Source organism: Vipera berus (assembly GCF_964194415.1).
Source record: "Vipera berus genome assembly, chromosome: 1".
NCBI classification, from domain to species: Eukaryota; Metazoa; Chordata; class Lepidosauria; order Squamata; family Viperidae; genus Vipera; species Vipera berus.
In genome coordinates this window covers 270,910,600-270,930,693 of record NC_138202.1, presented here as the reverse complement: position 1 = coordinate 270,930,693, position 20,094 = coordinate 270,910,600, and the positions used below count along the sequence as shown (strand labels likewise).

General features: G+C 41.6%; 1 protein-coding gene across 1 annotated transcript in view; it reads left to right on the top strand.

Annotated features, from left to right (window-relative positions):
* The window catches only part of HIVEP2 (HIVEP zinc finger 2), a 154,098-nt gene that overhangs the window by 113,827 nt on the left and 20,177 nt on the right, over positions 1-20,094 (top strand). Inside the window, exons 4-5 of the mRNA XM_081332983.1 lie at positions 10,189-10,234; positions 13,143-18,651. Of these exons, the coding sequence (XP_081189109.1) occupies positions 13,528-18,651 (5,124 nt within the window). The 5' untranslated portion in view covers positions 10,189-10,234; positions 13,143-13,527. The remainder of the gene's footprint in view (positions 1-10,188; positions 10,235-13,142; positions 18,652-20,094) is intronic.

The window sequence follows — 20,094 nt, the reverse complement described above, 5'->3', positions numbered from 1 at the left end:
CCACCCAGCTAGATTATTACAAGATACTCTCTATAGAGCTGATTTTAAAGACTACTTGGAAACTACCATTGGTCCACAAAGTAGTAGCTTGTGTTCTTATTGACACTCAATTCTGGGAATATGTGAGGGTTTTTTCAATGGCACGACCATTTCTTTGGAAAAGCTTTTTGATGCAGATCAGACCATCCCTTTCATTGATGACTTTCAGGAAATGTTGAAAAACTGGGCAGTTTCGAAGACTTTCTAATCTGTTAAGTGAATATTGTAGTTTTTTTATTTTTTATTTTACTGTTACTATTTATTTATTAAATTTATATGCTGCCCATCTTATATTGTCCTATTCTGGTTGGTTTTATGATATATTTTATTTATTTTATTTTAATTCCATTTATATCCCGCCCTTCTCCGAAGACTCAGGGCGGCTTACAAGCTTAGCAATAGCCTTCATTCTATGTATATGCCTGCTTATTAGGGCTTTCACACACACACCCCAAGCGGCATTATTACAAAGTCAGCTTAATTGCCCCCCAACAATCTGGGTCCTCATTTTACCTACCTCGGAAGGATGGAAGGCTGAGTCCATCTTGAGCCTGGTGGGACTCGAACCTGCACTAATGGCAGGCAGCTGGTGTTCCTTAAGGAGGCATTAGCCCACTGCGCCACTTTTTAAAAATATATAATAAAAGCTCTAATGTCTTTATATCACGTTGAGAATCACCAGATTACATTGGGATGTAAATGTAATGAATAATTTTTTTAACGTTTTGGGCTATTAATTGTTATTTAATTTTATTTTAACTCTATTTTAACTTATATTGTTTTTTAACTTTGCCCTGTAAACCGCCCTGAGTCCTTAGAGAATAGGGTGGTATATAAAACCAATTAATTAATTAATTAATTAATTAAATCAATCAATCAATCAATCAATCAGATACATTTACACATTGAAGTAAAGGCTATCTCATACTTCCGTAATATATGAAGCAGCTGTAGGGGTTCAAACTCACCTTAGTTAATAACATTTTAAAATGTTTTCTCTCTCATCCCTCCCCCGCTGATCCCTGTCTCCCAAGATTCACATATAAGATGCATTTGGGATATGGGAATCATGACACTATGTCCAAAAGTATGTCAATGGTTTTTGTTAAAACTCTATGATGGTTAGTATCCTGTTGGAATATTGGGATCAGAAAGTTAAGGGATTTCACATTCTCTAACTTCAATTTTCAGTTTTGTGATTTTAAAATCACATTATGTCATTGAGAGGGACTGATAAAGATTCATTGTTTCTATTTAATTCTGAAGGGATTTTGCATACAGTTTTTTTCCTGCATTAAGACAGGAAATGATGATGCATTTCAATGTGGGTACTTGGTGGAAAACTGAAGGCAATTTTGTCTCAGTTATCTTCTAACAATGGCAGGGGGTTGGACTAGAAGACCTCCAAGATCCCGTCCAGCTCTATTCTGATAAAATGGATTTTAATTAAAAACATTTATATGTTAATTCATTTTTGTAATGAGCTGCAACCATAAAACATGTCATAGGCCAATTTCTTTTAAAAAAATATGTACAGTGTATGCAGATCAGTAATTCAAAATCTAATAGAAGTTATTATCATTGAGATAGGTTGGTTTATTTCCAGTGAACAGAAGCGGGTTGCAGGAGCTAAATTCTTGGAAACTTTTATTCCACAGCGATCTGATATGAATAGCTAGAGTTTTAGTGAATGTGGCAAGATTATTCTTATCAATATTCTGAAATAACACAATTGTATGATATAGAACTATGTGGCATTTTGAATTTGAAGGGAAACGTTGCTTAGGAGTAAGGCATGGATGCACACATACCAGATGTCGGCAACTCCCTAAACCAAACATGTATTTTCCTGGGATTGTGCTGCAACTGCGGAGGGCAACAGTGCCGTGCCAGGAAAAGGTGTGGCTGCTTTAAGGAGCTGCCAAGAGGTGCTACATCAATGTCCCTGGTGTGTTCCAGAGCAGCTCTTTCCCTGAATTTGAGGTGCTCCATAGCCATAGTATAGAACAGGGGTCTTCAAACTTGCCCCTTTTATGACTTCTGGACTTCAACTCCCAGAATTCCTCAGCCAGCATCCCTGGCTGAGGAATTCTGGAAGTTGAAGTCCACAAGTCACAAAAGGGCCAAATTTGAAGACCCCTGGTATAGAAGAATCTGCTAGAAGACATTAAAGCAACTTGTTGAAGGTGATTTTGTATAAAATCAGGACCATTTTTTCCATTGTGAAATATAAGCTGAGATTCCTAGAGTGTTCCAAGCGTTCACAATTGCTTGTGCACATCATTTATTTATTTGAATCGTAGCCATATCTTCGTAACACCTTTCTAAAAGTACTTTTGAAACTCTCCTCCTCCATTTTATAGACAAGAAATAATAGGCAAACGCTAATGTCTAACTTATTGTGAAGTACTGGAATTTTGTCAAGGGGAAATACAAAATAAAATCAAGAGAGTGACTGGTTGCAATGGGATATAGTTGTCGGTGGTTTCCTTTTTTTACAGTTAGTAAAAGAATTAAAATAGCCAAAAGAATTTATGGCACTGAATAAGACTGGTTTTGAAGTAGATGCTCAACATTCAATTATATAAATTTTACTGAAATTTGAAATAGAAGAACAAGTGAAAGAATGTATGATAAAGTGTGATAAAAAGTTTCAGTTATAATATACAGATTGAACAATTGGAAAATATGTGGTTGAAAGGATTAAAATTTACATTGGGTTATACTGTTAAAGAGTTTTGCAAAGTAATGTACATTGGTATTTGACATCCAGAGAAATTATACAGAATTTATAAAGGGACTTCAAATTTATATTGGAAATATGAACCAGAAAAAGGGACATTTTAGCATGCTTGGTGGAAGTTAGAAAATTTTGGATTTAAATATATACACCAATTCAGAGGATTTTAAAAATTAATAGACTACTGAGACCAGAAGTCTTCCTATTGGGCTAATGGAGGAAGAATTGTAAAAAACATCATGGAATTTTGTTTTTGTATATGATAAGCACAGTAAGATACTTGTATGCACAAAGATGGAAAGATTTACGTAGCAATATCTACAGTGGAGGAATGGTTGGAGAAGAAGATAAAACTTGCTGAGATGGCCATATCAATGGAAATCCCTTATGGAATTTTTACATAAAACAGAAAAAGATGAACTTAAAATTTATGGTTTTGATGATTAGACAGGATAGATTATAGAAAGAAGAGCGTCATGATGTAACTTTATAATTTATAATTTATGATTCTGCTTATAACTGTTGTAAAGAAGATTGGAATCTACTTTTTTGTATCTTTTTTCTGTTCTCTTTCTTTCTTGCACCTTTAGCTTTTTGATTACTTTCTTTTTCTCCCGTTTATATTAATTTATACTAGTTTTTAATTTTTTAAAAAAACATGTAATATTATTTTATAGAATTCCTTTGAAGGAATAACTTTTCAAGAAATGTGTGAACAAAGTTTACTTTTGGAGTCTTGTTTTCTCCTCTTCATGACAATGAAAGAGAAGCTTTAGACCGAACCTGCAGGATATGATGATTTTAAAGTGGAAAATTAGCTACAGGTGTATCTTACTTGGGAGTATACACTATTTTGTTGCAATCCCCCAAATTAATTTATAATAAATCCAATAAAACAAGTATGTGAGTCAATGAACGTGTCCCCTTTGGTTATAATTATTTCTTTAAGCAAAAAGAAGGGTGTTATTATGAATAAGTAACATCAGCTATTGAGTGCTTTTGTTCTTTTGGCTGTATTGTCAGAGTTCTGATACATTGGCATGCCTGCATATTTGCTCTTCACCTATAGCAGGGGTGTCAAACTCAATTTCATTGAGGGCCGCATCAGCATTGTGGTTGCCCTTGGGGCCAGGTGGGTATGGCCAGGGTGGGCGTGGCCTAGTGGGTGGGCGTGGCTAGAGTGTATATGGCCTACTGGGTGGGCATGGCCAGCTCTACATCGTTCGCATCAAGAGTGCCTATGGGGGCCTGGGCAGGAGTGGGACAGATCTGAGGGTCTCTGGCAGAAGGAGAGTCTCTGGGCCAGGGCCAAGGCAGCGGGGGCCATTCCCTCACTGTTTCCAGGATGGCTTCGCGGGCCACATGAAACCACTTTGCGGGCCGGATCCGGCCCCCGGGCCTTGTGTTTGACATGTCTGACCTATAGAGATGGTTTCTTAGCAAATTTGGCCACCACTAAAGCTATTGTGATAAAGCTTGGACATGCACTTGTAAATAATATACAGGCAATCCTTGATTTATGACTAGTTGCTTAGCAACTGTTCAGAGTTATGGATCCTAAAAAGGCACTTATGACCTAAAATTCAAAATTTTGATTCCCTACCCCTAACCTGCAGTCATGTGATCACATTTGTGATGCTTGGAAAGCAGCCTGCGTTTACGGCCATTTACAGCATCCTGCAGTCACAAGATTGCAATTTACTACAATCGCCCCACCCCTGGCCTTGAAACCTGTGTTTACTTCCGGTTTCTGGCAAAACCTGTCCTTTGCAGACAATAGGTTTGTTTAATGATTGTAGCATTCACTTAATGACTGCAGATTTGCTTAACCGTTGCAAAAATTGTCTTAAAATCAGATCAGTCACATGATGACCTGCTTAACAACTGGCATGACTTACAGCTGTAATTTTGAGGTCAATTATGATGATAAGTCGAGGACTACTTTTATATAGTTTCTGCTATTTATTTTTGTTAAAAAATGAAATTGCTTTCCTTTCTAAAATATATTAAGTTTTTCCCATAAGGAATAATGTAGTGAGTCACACTGACACTGATTGACAAGTTCTAGCTTGTGCGTCAAGTACCGGGACAAAATCTTTGTGTCAAAATGTGTTGAGAACAGCATTTGATGAGTTTCAAAAGCAGTTGTGTACCTAGGTATCACCAGTGCTTTTTTTCTAAAAAAAAAAGGTGCCGGAACTCAGAGGTGCTGTCACTGGGAGCGATGCCGGTGTCTTGCTATGGCGTGACCGCCCGTCCTTTGCACCCCCGCCCCTGCGGCTTGGAGCCACATGCCGCGGGGATTCCCCTCCCCACAGCCACCGTGGGGATTCCCCTCCCCGCAGTTGCCATGCTGCGGCCCTTGCTGAGCCCCCACCCGGAGCTGCTCTGAACCCCGACCCAGAGTTGTGTTCCGCGTGGCAGTGGTCTCCAGCGCCAAACAGCCTGTTTCCAACCACATCCAGAAAAATTTGTAACAAACATTGGAATTCTCAAGGCCATGTTTGGTATTTCCCAGCAATCTGTTACTGGAAGGACAAAGCAATCCCTGCTGTGTTACTGATCCCAGAGAAGCATTTGCATGTATGCAGGAATCCTTAGGGTGCCATAGTTATGGATGAGAAATATTGGTTGCAAAGTTGGCATTTCTGGATGTAATACAAATATTTTGGACTTATTTTTGTTTCTTTGCATGTTTGATATTTTTAAAAAGGCATATGCTACTGACTAATAATAATAATAATAATAATAATAATAATAATAATAATAATAATAATAATAATAATAATAATAATAATAATAATAATATATAATTTGTATACCGCCCTTCTCCCGAAGGACTCAGGGCGGTGAACAGGGCAATACATAATAAAAAACAGGATACAAAAATTAAAAAGTAATTAAACAACTATGCCCGTAATAATTAATACATATTAAAAGTTAAAACTAATTTATAAAAAACCCAACCCCATCCCTACACTTATGCATATATGTAACCTCTTTTGCTAGGATATATGACCACTGCTTGTCCAGAATGTGAAAAGTGAAAGATTGTGACTAAACAAAATTTTAATGTACAGATAATACCACCAGAAATTATTTTAGCCTTTTTAATAAATGTTGTTATTTATGTTAAGCTCACCATGGAAAACATCATATATTGTTATGTATATACTAGGTTAATTATTTAAAGACTGAAGTGCAGCATAACTGGATTCTAAATAATCTATTTTTCAAAACACAGTCCAAACAGTAAAAGTAAAGTCCAAATTAAGAATATTTCATTCTTAAGAATTGTTTAATTTAAAGTGGTGTAGTTTTAATAGATGGTTATAGATTCAAAATAGTTTTCAAGAGTGTACAAAAGATACTATATTTTCCTAGCATCAGCTAAATTAGACATATTACATTGAGAAAAATGTTTCTCATTTCTCTCATAGGAAATAGATTATTTTGTTATCTTATTTAACCTTCCAAAAGAAAGAAGCAGATGAAAAATGTGAGGTTCTTTCCTGTTGGCTTTTTTTGAATTAGCTGTTTTAGATTCTAAAAGTTTAGTTCCTAAAGAAGTAACCTTGTAAATAATTTTAATGTCCTCCTCTAGTGCAGGGTAGGCAACCTTGGCTCTTTTATGGCTCAAGGACTTCAACTCCCAGAATTCCTGAGCCAGCATGGCTCAGCATGGAAACCCTCTCTCTTTCCCCTCAGCGTGGCTGGCTCAGGATTTCTGGGAGTTGAAGTCCACGAGTCATAAAAAAGATTACCTGCTCCTAAAGCCAATAGACTAGAGGGAGCTTTTTTTTTTGGCAAAAAAAAAAAGGTGCCGGAACGCCGTTCTGAGCGTTCTATGAGTATCACTGTATTCTAAAATGTTCTGTCAACATGAACAGCTTACCTATATGAAAGGAGAGATAGCTGATCAGGGAAAGAGAGATATGTAGACCCTTGCTGCTTTTGAGTGTTTTCCCCCATTGTAGCTGACATGGGTATTTGGTGAACAGAAAATATGTTATTTTCAATATTTATGTAATAGCATACTTATTTTACTTATGACAATCTGGCTTTCTTTTGAATCACTTTTCCTAGCTTACAAGCAATTGTATTTTTTTTAAATGGATGCTTAGCTGATCATTTAATTAGCTTATTAATCAAGACTTGCCTAACTAGGTAGCAGCACTTGGCCAACCTGGTTTGATCTGAAAAAGTTAAAAAGGTTTAGGACAGGTTGATATTAGCATGGGAGATAAGCAAGAAATACTGGGGATGTGGGCTAGAGTGTGAAGTGGAAAAAAACACCCCAAGCAAACTATTTGCATATTACTAAAAAGGAAATGACATGGATACGTCCATGACATCACTAGCAGTTGAGCTGTTATTGTGCTTCATCCCATGATTATATCCTGGCATAATCATATTAGTTGTTTACTTATATCTGTGTTTTAATAAACAGTTATAGTATTCAGAGACATTGTACAATACTTCAGAATTAAAAAGAATTCAATAATATTCAATATTTTTTCAATACCAAGCTACGTGATATTTTTTTAATGTAGGATGGGCTTTGTAACATAATTGAGCAACTTCAGGTAGTATATAATTAGTGGACATTGGATATTTGATTATAGCTCTGTATAACATTGAGCTCAGTATGTGATCAGCCTTGCCCTCCAGTTTTGCACCTGTGTTGTCACTTTAAAACAAACCTAAGCATATACAACATGGACCTTAGCAGTGAGGTCATCTTCGTGCTTGGCATTGCATGTGTACTGATTTTCATACCAGGTTGGGAGCAGGTTCAAGTTTACAAGGTGTTGATGTTTTTTCATGGATGTCAATTTGTATGCTCTTAGGTGTTGAAAGCCTTTCTAAATGCAGATGTTTGCATAGGCCTGCTTTAATAAGACACCACAGCCTTTATGTCATGAGGCTTATCTCTGCTGATCTTATGACAAAGACTGTGCTTATTTGAAAGAAGTATATTTACATCATATCAGCTTTGCATCAATTGCTGAACTCACTTTAAAATGTGATGTTAGTATTTTAAATCCTGAACAAATCTCAAAAGCTCTGTTTTCAGGCCTAATATAAATCTGATTTGATTGTGGTTTTCAGGATAACCTCATCTGGTGGCCCTGCACATGGGGATTCCTTCTGCTGAGAACTGTACTTGTCTTGGCGTTCCCTTTTAGATCATTACATTGAGTTAGAATACTGTTCTGGTTTTGTTACAATTGTTTTTATATACAGTACATGTCTTTCACTAACTTTAACCTTAATGCTTGGCAGTTATGTCGGACAAGCAATATATGAGTTGTTTAGACATCCTGCTTTTTAAAAGTTATTCATACTGTGACACAAGTAGCTGATAATGAAAGAGATTACGCTTCAGTAGATTATACACTTATGATTGTGTATCATCTTGATTATCACTGTGATAATCAAGTTCGCAGATGATACAACTGTGGTGGGTCTTATTACAGGTGGGGATGAGACAGCATATAGGGCGGAGGTACAAAAACTATCCATATGGTGTAATAACAACAACTTGCACCTAAACATCGGCAAGACGAAAGAGATGGTGTTAGACTTCTGGAGAAAAAAGGAGGAACCTGCCCCACTTTACATCGGGGAGGACTGTGTAGAGAGAGTTTCCTCCTTTAAATTTCTGGGAGTCTACCTCTGTGAAGATCTGACCTGGAAAGTTAACACAACCCAGGTGGCTAGAAAGGCCCAACAGAAGCTTCACTTTCTTAGGATCTTGCGGAAGAACAGGGTAGAACAACAGCTAATGACCCTCTTTTACCGGTCTACCATAGAGAGCGTCCTCTCGTATGGTATTGTGTTTTGGTATGCTGGTCTGACAGCCGCGGATAGGAAAGTATTACAGAGGGTAGTGAGCACAGCACAAGACATTGTGGGCTGTTCCCTGACACCACTGGATGACATCGCCAGGGCTCGCTGCCTTGGAAGAGTGAGGAAGATTCTTAGGGATGACTCAGACCCTGGACGGTATCTCTTTACTCTCCTACCATCCGGTAGGAGATATAGGAATATAGCCAGCCGTACCAACAGGCTGAAAAATAGCTTTTATCCGTGGGCTGTTAGGCTTTTAAATGGGACATAATCTTATGCAGAATTGACTTGGGAGGCCGGTGTGTGGTGTAGTTGGTTCACATAGTGTGGTGGGATGGAGGGTGTGTTGTCACTGTGTGTTGGGGGGAGAGAGCACGGGGGGAGGCTCAGCTAATCTCAATGTACACATGTTGTACTTTGACAATAAAGGTTTATTTATTATTATTATTAATCAGAAAGCTGATCTTGTACCCAGGTAGCCTGAAACCTGATGGTTTGAACCAAATAGTCATTTGTATCATTGAATTATAGCAATACTATGGAAGGAGCCCTATAACCTTCAATCCTTTCAGTGGTATACCTGACAGCTTTCACAGCCAGGGTAGATCAGAGACCTGAGCAGCAGCCATAGGATCCAGGCAGGCCTAACCTCAGCCTGCCCTGTAGTATTGTAGTTGCAGTGCCTTGCGGTCAACTCCAAACAGTTGATTGGCACATAGGAGCTCTGACCCAGTTCTATAGCCATCACTGGCCCCTTGGATAGCCTCCTCAGACAATGCACCCTATATTGCCTTCATCCACCCCACCTTTGCTACTGGATCCTTTCTGGTTAAACGGGTGACATGATAGCAGTATTCCAGTATTTGAGGGGCTGCCACAAAGAAGAGGGCATCAAACTCTTCTCCAAAGCACCAGAGGGCAGGACAAGAAACAACTATTCTATTCTATTCTATTCTATTCTATTCTATTCTATTCTATTCTATTCTATTCTATTCTATTCTATTCTATTCTATTCTATTCTATTCTATTCTATTCTATTCTATTCTATTCTATTCTATTCTATTCTATTCTACGCTACGCTATGCTACGCTACGCTACGCTACACTATGCTACGCTATTCTACTCTACTCCTCAGAATGGTCTTTAGGTGCCAGAAATCAAGGCTCAGACCTTCATCAGGCTCTGCCAAAACTTTGAACAGATTACAATGGCTTCGGCATAGTAATTTTGCCGTCCTTCCTCAGTCCAGGTTTTGGTTCAGAAAGACTGACTCAGTGACAGCATTAGGTTCTGTTTTCTTTAGAATTGCTCATGAGAGCAATCCCTGAAATACTTCAATGACGCTAACTTGAAAGTTGAATTGGCTTCTACCAGGATTTGAAAATGCTTATTCTTGAAAACTTACTTTATCCACCCCCCATGAATTATTTGAAGTAGACTCTGTCATTTCTTGTACATGAATAATAATTGCAGGATTTCAAAATATTCTATTCTATAGAATCCCTGTAGATTTAAATCTTTTTCCTAATTGCTTTTTTATTTCTCTTCCTCTCCAGGAACCTTCACGATTTATCATGTATAATAGATGCCAACAAGATGAAGGTATTTGAAAAAAATCAAAAGACAAGCAAACCAAATAACTCCTTAAACCCATAGCCTTTGCTCTGGACTGATTCTTGCTAGTTCATGCCATAGCCCTGATGTTTTATTTCTTAAAAAACTACCGTATATACTTGAGTATAAGCCGACTCGACTATAAGCCGAGACCCCCAATTTCACCCCCAAAAACTGGAAAAAGTTGTTGACTCGAGTATAAGCCGATCCGCCGTTCTGCAAGCCTCTGCTGCCAGCAGAGGCTCGATCCGCCATTTTGCAAGCCTGAATACACAGGAATACCCTGTGTGGCCGCGGCTCTCGGGGAAGCCCTGGCTGTCCGCTTCCTCGCTCCACGCTGCCATTCGGGGCCCGCGCGTTCCCCGGGCAAATCGCAGCGCCCAGCAGGTGAGGAAACACGCCCGCTCCAGTGGCCCCCCCGTCCCTCAGGAGACGCGAAGCAAGTGACCGCCCGGAGCTTACCGAGGACTTGCTTCGGTGCTTCCAGGATCGCGCGCACCTCTCCCAAGCCGCCGCCGTCCGGAGACCTGCCGAAGTTTGGGGAGGTTTGGGGAGGTGCGCGCGCACCTCCCCAAACCTCCCCAAACGTCGGCAGGTCTCCGGACCTCTGCGCCCTGCCTGCCTGCTTCTTTCCGCAGCGGAAAGAAGCAGGCAGGCAGGGCGCGGAGGAACGGAGACCTGCCGACGTTTGGGGAGGTTTGGGCGCCTCCCCAAACCTCCCCAAACGTCGCCGGGTCTCCGTTCCTCCGCGCCCTGCCTGCCTGCTTCTTTCCACAGCGGAAAGAAGCAGGCAGGCAGGGCGCGGAGGAACGGAGACCTGCCGACGTTTGGGGAGGTTTGGGCGCCTCCCCAAACCTCCCCAAACGTCGCCGGGTCTCTGTTCCTTTCCGCTGTGGAAAGAAGCAGGCAGGCAGGGCGCAGAGGAACGGAGACCCGGCGACGTTTGGGGAGGTTTGGGGAGGCGCCCAAACCTCCCCAAACGTTGGCAGGTCTCCGTTCCTCCGCGCCCTGCCTGCCTGCTTCTTTCCGCAGCGGAAAGAAGCAGGCAGGCAGGGCGCGGAGGAACGGAGACCCGGCGACGTTTGGGGAGGCGCCCAAACCTCCCCAAACGTCGGCAGGTCTCCGTTCCTCCGCGCCCTGCCTGCCTGCTTCTTTCCGCTGCGGAAAGAAGCAGGCAGGCAGGGCGCGGAGGTCCGGAGACCTGCCGACGTTTGGGGAGGTTTGGGGAGGTGCGCGCGCACCTCCCCAAACCTCCTCAAACTTCGGCAGGTCTCCGGACGGCGGTGGCTTGGGAGAGGTGCGCGCGATCCCGGAAGCACCAAAGCCTTGGCCGCGCACAAGTCCTCGGTAAGTTTTTTTTGTTGACTGGAGTATAAGCCGAAGTGGAATTTTTCAGCCCAAAAAGTGGGCTGAAAAATTCGGCTTATACTCAAGTATATACGGTAACTAACTAACTAACAAGCATGTGATACATTTACTGCATGCACTATTTCCTGATTCAGTGCCAGCGCTGATATTCAGTCATTACCTTAGACTTACAATAGGACTTTTGCTTCTGAAGAGTAGCTGTTCTTTGCTCACAAATCAGAAAATAGACTTTTAGCAACTGAAGAAGAAATCATAGGTCAACACATTTATTCTTCATGTATGAATTGATTCAGGATGCTGTATGCTTCCAAAGGCTAGTTGCCTTAAATACATAAGTATTGTGCCTGTGATCTTTGGACTTTGACTTCCAAGCTAATGATGTAGGATCAGATTCTGCTAGATTTACTTTTTACTTAAAACCATAGCAGTTATAAAGCACTTTGTAAGAGATTTATCATGGAAACCTGATACAAAGGCAAGCTTCTAATTTGGCGCCCTCTGCTGCTACTTTTCAGCAAAACAGTTAAAATGTCAAGAGATCCCATCTACAGGTAGTCCTTGACTTGCCACCATTTGTTTAGTGACTGAAGTTACAGCTGTACTGGAAGATGTGATTTATGACTGTGTTTCACACTGCAACCGTTGCAGCATCCTCACGGTCACATGATCATAATTCAGACGCTTGGCAGCTGGTGTGTATTTATGACGGTTGTAGTGTTGTTTTGTGACCTGACAAGCAAAGTCAGTGACTTTGTTACTAATTTAACAAGCGCAGTGATTCATTTATGAATTGCAAGAAAAAAATAGTAAAATGGGGCAAAACCCGCTTAATAACCATCTTGCCTAGCAGCAGAAATTTGGGGTTCAATTGTAGTTGTAAGTTGAGGACTACCTGTATAGAGTAGATGTTAAGCAGCCTAGTCCAGAGCATCAAGTGTAATTCAGATATGAATATGAGTTCATTTGCAGAAGATTCAGGAACATACCCATAGAGACTCTGAAGGATCCTGCATGTGTTTTGTAGGAAGCTGTTTATAAGGAAACCAAAGGCTGACTATTGAATTTTGATTTGAAGAGAACCTGCTTCTAAGCCTTCATTAATTAATGAAGCTGAAAGGACTTCAAAAAATGACTTTTCAGACTAAAGTTACCCATAAAATAGTTAAAATTAGAAACCCTGAAACACTACTATCTGCTACTCAAAGAACTCACAAAAATCAATAGGTAGCAAAAATATAAAACATCCATAAAAGCACCTAACAAAAGAAACCATGTTATGGTGTGGGATAATTATGTTGTCATTTTCTCCACCCTTCCACTGGCAACTGTGAAGAGGAAGCAAGCTTGAGAGAATGTCATAGCGTAATAATATCAGATCCCACTTTTGTTATTGTTGCAGAACACAGTTGGGGGGTGGTGGTTTCCCTTTAACATCTGTCTCCAGAATTATACAAACTTGCAAACACTTAACTCCTAAATCTTCACATGCCCTGATATACGTCTTTGTGTTTCAAACTCTTTTTTGCAGGCAGCTGGATCTTCTGGAAGAAGTTGTGTGGAACTCTGCTTTAGTAGATGAGCAAATAGATCTCCCTGGTTCATTCTTCATGTCGACCATGAATAACCTTCAGAGGTCTCACCATGTCTTGACAGATGTAAACTAAACTGTCCAGAGACCTTTCCTGCCATGAACAGAACTGCTTGACAATTACTTTTTAGCATAGAACTACAAGAGATCTGATGCCTGTAGTACGACTATATGGAAAGTTTTCACAGAGGAAGAGACGTCTGTGAAGTTAGAACGGCTGTGGAAAAATGGGAGCACCTGAACTTTAAAAAGCACAGCACTGGATACACTTCATGTGCCTGTACAGCTTTCAAGTGAACTAGTACCTAAGACCTTTGGTGACAAAATGGACTCTGGAGATATAGCCGTAGGGCAAAATGCTACCTCAAGAACCAGAGAAGCAGCAAAAGTATCAAGCAGATGGAGGCAGGAGCATTCAGCAAATGTGAAGATGGATAGCCTGGAAGGTCAGGCCCAAATAGATCCAGAACACATGGGAAGCCCTGCCTCGTCTCAGCTCTTTCGTTCTGGGAAAGGGGTGTCACCGAACAATGCAACCCAACAAATCACAGACAAGCAATACCCTCAGCAGCTTCCAAGCCCATACTCCTGCCCACACTCACTTTCCTTTCCACAGCCATCGTTGCCACAAGGTTTCTTGCACAATCTGAAGCCGCGACAGAGCCTGGAAGGCCATAAATGGCAATTTTCTGACCCTCTGCAGCCAGTTGCCTCCGAGGACTTGTTTCCTTTTCACGTGCATGGCCATAGTGGAAGTTTCTCCAGAAAGAAAGTGTCCAATCTTAACCCTGCTTATAGCCAGTACTCTCAGAAATGTATAGAGCAATCGTCAGAAGATGGTTATAAGAAAGAACATAAACCCAAAAAACCTGGCAAATACATTTGCCCTTACTGTAGCAGGGCTTGTGCCAAACCTAGTGTACTTAAAAAACATATAAGGTCCCATACAGGGGAACGGCCCTACCCTTGTGTCCCTTGTGGTTTTTCATTTAAGACAAAAAGCAATTTATACAAGCACAGGAAATCCCATGCCCATGCAATTAAAGCAGGCTTAGTACCTTTCACAGAATCTGCTGTATCTAAGTTGGACCTAGAGAGCAGTTTCATTGATGTGGAAGCAGAGATACATTCAGATGGGGAGCAGAGTACAGATACAGATGAAGAGACTTCGCTACTTGTCGAAAGTTCTGACAAACTGAGCCCAGTTCCGCAGATTCCATTGGACATTGCAAGCAGAAGTGGCTTTCATGCATCCCTAGAAGAATCCTTGGGAGGCCCAATGAAAGTCCCTATTTTAATTATTCCCAGAAGTGGGGTGTCATTCCCGTGTGAAAGCTCCCTGCACGTTGGGACTGACAATCTGCAGAATCCATTAAATACAAAGTCTGATGACTCTCACACAGTTAAGCAACGCCTTGCATTGAGGCTGTCTGAGAAGAAAGGACAAGATTCTGACCAGTCATTAAATCTACTGAGCCCACATAGCAAAGGAAGCACTGACTCTGGTTATTTTTCACGCTCGGAAAGCGCGGAGCAACAGATAAGTCCACCAAATACCAATGTGAAATCTTATGAAGAAATCATTTTTGGGAAATTCTATAGGATTAATCAAAGAACTGCACAACCATTAGCGACAGCCAATCAAGATTGTAATTCAATGGGTAGAAAAGGCAAGATGGAGCCTCTTGTAAATCCTAGATTAGACATTAGCTTGTCTGAAGAGAGAATGTCTCCAAATAATGAAGCACTAATTGACTCTGGCAATGTGAGCACTATGAAAAATAGCCAGGTCTTTGATGACAGCAATTCAGAATCCAAACAGTTGCAAATTGTTACATCATCCATCAAAAATGAATCAAGCCTTTATCCAGGAAGTCATCTGGGTGATGCATCTCTGCTCCTGGAACCTTCAGCAGATACAAATCCACTGATTAGAAGCAACTCCATGCCCACATCGTCTGCAACTAACTTGAACGTCCCATCATCTTTAAGAGGAAGCCATTCATTTGATGAGAGAATGACGGGTTCAGATGATGTATTTTATCCTGAAACTATAGGAATACCCCATCAACGAATGTTAATAAGACAGGCAGCCTTTGAACTTCCTTCATTGCAGGAAGGACACTCGGATTTGGAGTATCATGGACGAATGGGGAAGAACATTATGGTTTCTTCCGTTAGATCACCTGTTGGAGAAAAAGGGCCAGGCATGAGAGAAAAGAAATTGCCCGCAGGGGAGAGACATATGTATGAGGGTGACTCTTCTGGAAAGCACTATAGAAAGTGGGAAGACTATGGGATTCTGAAGCAAAGCTTCAGTGGGTCAAAACCAAGTGGGGAATTCTATACTGAATCACCTACACAGTTACAGGCAATGTCTTCCACATACGGCATTGTATTTGAAAATCGAAAGCGTAGGATCCAAAAAAGTGTTGGAGATGAGGAAGACACACCATCTTTATGCAGTGGGGTTAGTGGCAATTCCATGACTGGTGATTTTGACCCTAAATTGCAAATCCAGGATGGACCAAGGAGTGGCTATGCCATACAAAGCCATGATAGCGCTGCTATTTGTCATTCAGAGCGGTTTGAGATGTGTAGACCCCATTTACAGTCATGCAGTCTAGCCACTAGTTTAGAAGAATGCTCTCCGGCTACTGATCTAGAAAAAGCTGCAGAATCTCTGAACAGAAAAGGGAACGTAATTTCTGTGATTCAGCATACGAATTCGTTGAGTCGGCCCAATTCATTTGAAAGATCTGAATCTACAGAGCTTGTTACTTGCCAGCAGGAAAAAAGCTATTTGACATCTGAAAGTTGTGAAAGTGAGGTTGTGGAATTCCCCATGAGCCCAGAGAGAGCTCAGCAGGCAGAAAATGCCGATGTTGCTAGCAAACAGCCTTCTCCGCTGCAGCCTTTTCAGACATACATGCAGCCGAGGCTGGTTCGTCAGCATAATATACAAGTCCCGGAAATCCGTGTCACCGAGGAGCCAGATAAGCCTGAAAAAGAGAGAGAGGTCCCAGTGAAAGAGCAAGAAAAGCCCGCAGAAGAATTCCAGTGGCCACAAAGAAGTGAAACCTTGTCCCAGCTCCCAGCCGAAAAGCTACCGCCTAAGAAGAAACGTTTGCGTCTTGCTGACATGGAGCATTCCTCTGGAGAGTCTAGCTTTGAATCCACAGGTACTAGCCTTTCTCGCAGCCCTAGCCAAGAGAGTAATCTGTCTCACAGTTCAAGTTTTTCAATGTCTTTTGAACGGGAGGAGTGTGTCAGGTTCATAACGTCGACCAAACAGGATGAATTGGTCAAACAACCTGAATTTTTGACTGTCCCAGCTGGTGTTTACTCTCTTTCTGTCCCTGGACATCACCAACAGAAAGAAATGAGACGGAGCTCATCAGAACAGATGCCCTGTCCTTATCCTGCTGAAATCCCCGAGATACGAAGCAAATCTTTTGATTACGGGAATCTGTCTCATGCTTCTGCAGCAGGAGCACCTCCAGTGGCTTTATCTCCAGCGAGAGAAAGGAAGAAATGCTTTTTAGTTCGCCAGGCTTCTTTCAGCGGCTCCCCAGAGATTTCCCAGGCCGATTCAAGCATGGAACAAAATATAAAGCAAGAGCAAACAGAACATGGACATGCTGGTCTCCGGTCTTCCCAAACTCCTTGGTCTCATTCTTCCTTTTCCCTTCCTTCAGATGACTCTGGGAAGCAAGCTACTGGTTCTTGTCCTCCACGAAGCACCAGTTTATCACCACTTTCTCACCTCTCAGTCCCCCAAGCACCTTATATTCTAAGCAAATATCCAGCAGAACAACAGCATCTATTTGCACTGCAAGAAAAAGTTCCCTTTTTTCCTGTCCACAGTACTATATTGCAGTTCCCCTACCCATCTGTCTGCATGGTTCACTTGCCATCTCAGCCTTTGTGGCCTTCAGAAATCTCACAGACCCCCTTTCCACATCACTTTGTACAGCAGCTTCAAAAATCTTATTGTAAGCAACCTTTCCCAATGGAAAGTCACCCAGGCTGCCATTTGGAATATGCTCAAGAGCATATTCGAAAGAAGTCTGATTATGTATGTACTAAAGAGCAACCTTACCAGCGTTACTCAGGAACATCTGGGCAGTATTCTAAAAATGCACTTGCAACTTACCAGCCAGATTGTAGCATTAAATCAACTGATACCTCTTTTGAACAGCAGCTACAGGTGAATTTTAAAACCCAGAATATTGAACCTGTTCACTCATTACCGGGCACCGTTGTTCCTGTTAGAATCCAGACCCATGTGCCGTCCTATGGCAGTGTGATGTACACAAGCATTTCCCAGATTCTTGCTCAAAGCAGTAGCCCTGCTATTGTCATCTGCAAAGTAGATGAGACTCTTTCTCAAAGGACATTAGCAACAAGCTCACCCATGCACGGAATAGGGTTTAACATAGCACAGATGTTAAACCAACATGGAGGGCTGGAAAAATATCCCTTGTGGAAAGTACCACAAACTCTGTCACTCAACCTAGACTCTTCTATGCCATTATGTTTGACCTCCAGTTCAGATACTGCCTCTACTCTAGGTGGAAACAAGCGTATGCTTTCACCAGCAAGTAGCTTGGAGCTCTTTATGGAGACCAAACAACAAAAGAGAGTCAAAGATGAAAAAATGTATGGACAGATTGTTGAGGAGCTAAGTGCTGTAGAACTCACTAGTTCAGATATAAAGAAAAGTTTTTCCAGACCACAAAAGCCCCAGCTGGTTAGGCAGAGTTGTACCACTGAGTCAAAAGAAAGGGGGCAGTCTCCTTTGCTCTGTTCTCCATTATCATCATCATCTCAAGACTTGCCAGCTACCAAACCATCTCCCGCTGAGTCTTCTCCATTAAACAAGGAGAAGCTTCCCAGTTTTGAGTCTTCTTCACCTGGGCAAAAGTCTAGTGGCACTTCTGAAGGCCGGGAGTCCCCGGAAGAACTGGATGTGGATGAAACATCATCAGATATGTGCCTAAGCCCACAGAGGTCTTTGGTATCTTCAGGAGAAAGTCAGATGGAAGACCAATCCAAACCACAAAAATTGCCATTTGGTATGCTGGTACAAATGGCATCTCAACCAAGTGGGAAAGCAGTGAGCTCAACAATTCTCCTGACAGATCTTGCTGACATCCAGCAGATTTTGAAGTTCCCTAGTTTGCGCACTACCACAACTGTGAGCTGGTGTTTCTTAAACTACACAAAACCCAGTTTTATTCAACAAGCAACCCTAAAATCATCAGTTTATGCTTCATGGTGCATTAGTTCATGTAACCCAAACCCATCAGGACTGAGTACAAAGATTACCCTTGCACTCCTACGCTCTAAGCAGAAGAGCAGCAGAGAAATCTACACCCTGTCTCCAATGCATAGGCCTGGAATAGGAAAGCTGACGTCATCAAGTGCATGGAAAGAGTTTGCTCAGGTAATCAGCCAATTCTTCAAAGATCTACGTGTTTTGGTTAGAATTTCTATTGTATGGAAAAGTGCAGTGCAGAGACATTTTAGCATAATGTTTCTGGAATAGTTTTCCAACATATTAATGAGTTTGTTGTTTCATTCTAAGTGGATTTTTCAAATCTATGAGTAAGGGTTAGTAGGAAAATGGCATCATGATTATGGATTGTTTCTGAAAAATCTTGTGGGGATTTAACATTTTCCAGTTATGTTTTTCAAAGGAAATTATTCCAAAGGTCCTATTTTAGAAGAAATGGTATCATCACTAACTGCGCTATAAAGCATAAATATGAAAAGCTAATTTCAAGAGTTTCAGAGCGCGCCAGTTGTTACATTAACTAATTTTCTGCATCTTTCAACACAGTGATATAATTTTTCAGAGTGCAAAATATATTGAATTCTCATAAGTATAACAAATTCTGAACAATAGGGATGGCCTTACTATTTTATTTTTAAGTGGTTTTTTTTGTTTTTGCACCTGAGTACCCTCAGATAAAATCAATAATTAATCTACACTGTTGGAATTATGCATATCATACAATTGCACATCTGTGCTTTCACTTTCATTTTCTTATTAGGCCATTGGCTAAAGAAAATGGAGTTAATATTGGACTTGGACACCCAGGTTCAGGCCCCACTTGATTAAAAAATTAATTGAGTGACTGGATCAATCAGTCAACCTCTGCCTAATCTATCTAAGGAGATTATTGGGAAATTTAAATAAGGGAAAAGCACCACATAAACTGTTGGGAAGAAAGTAGGGTAGAAATTCAACACTGTAGCTAAAGAATAAAGGAAGCTGACTACCTAGACCCGTACCAATCGGGTTTCAGGCCCGGGTACAGCACGGAGACGGCATTGGTCGCGCTGGTGAATGATCTCTGGCGGGCTCGGGACAGGGGTTGTTCCTCTGTCCTAGTCCTTTTAGACCTCTCAGCGGCTTTTGATACCATCGACCATGGTATCCTGCTGCGACGTCTCAGGGGGTTAGGAGTGGGAGGCACGGTTCTCCAGTGGTTCTCCTCTTACCTCCTGGGATGTTCGCAGTCGGTGTTGGCAGGGGGGCAGAGATCGACCCTGAGACCTCTCATTTGTGGAGTTCCTCAGGGATCGGTTCTCTCGCCTCTCCTGTTCAACATCTATATGAAGCCGCTGGGTGAGATCATTCGTGGTTTTGGAGTTGGGTATCACCAATATGCTGATGATACCCAACTTTTTATTTCCACCCCAAACCACCCCAGCGAGGCCCTCGACGTGATGTCCCGTTGCCTGGAGGCGGTCCGGGTCTGGATGGGGAGGAACAGGCTTCGACTCAACCCTGACAAGACTGAGTGGCTGTTCGTGCCGGCATCCCGGGAAATTCCGATTATCCCATCATTGGCCATGGGGGGGTGAGCTATTACCCCCCGTA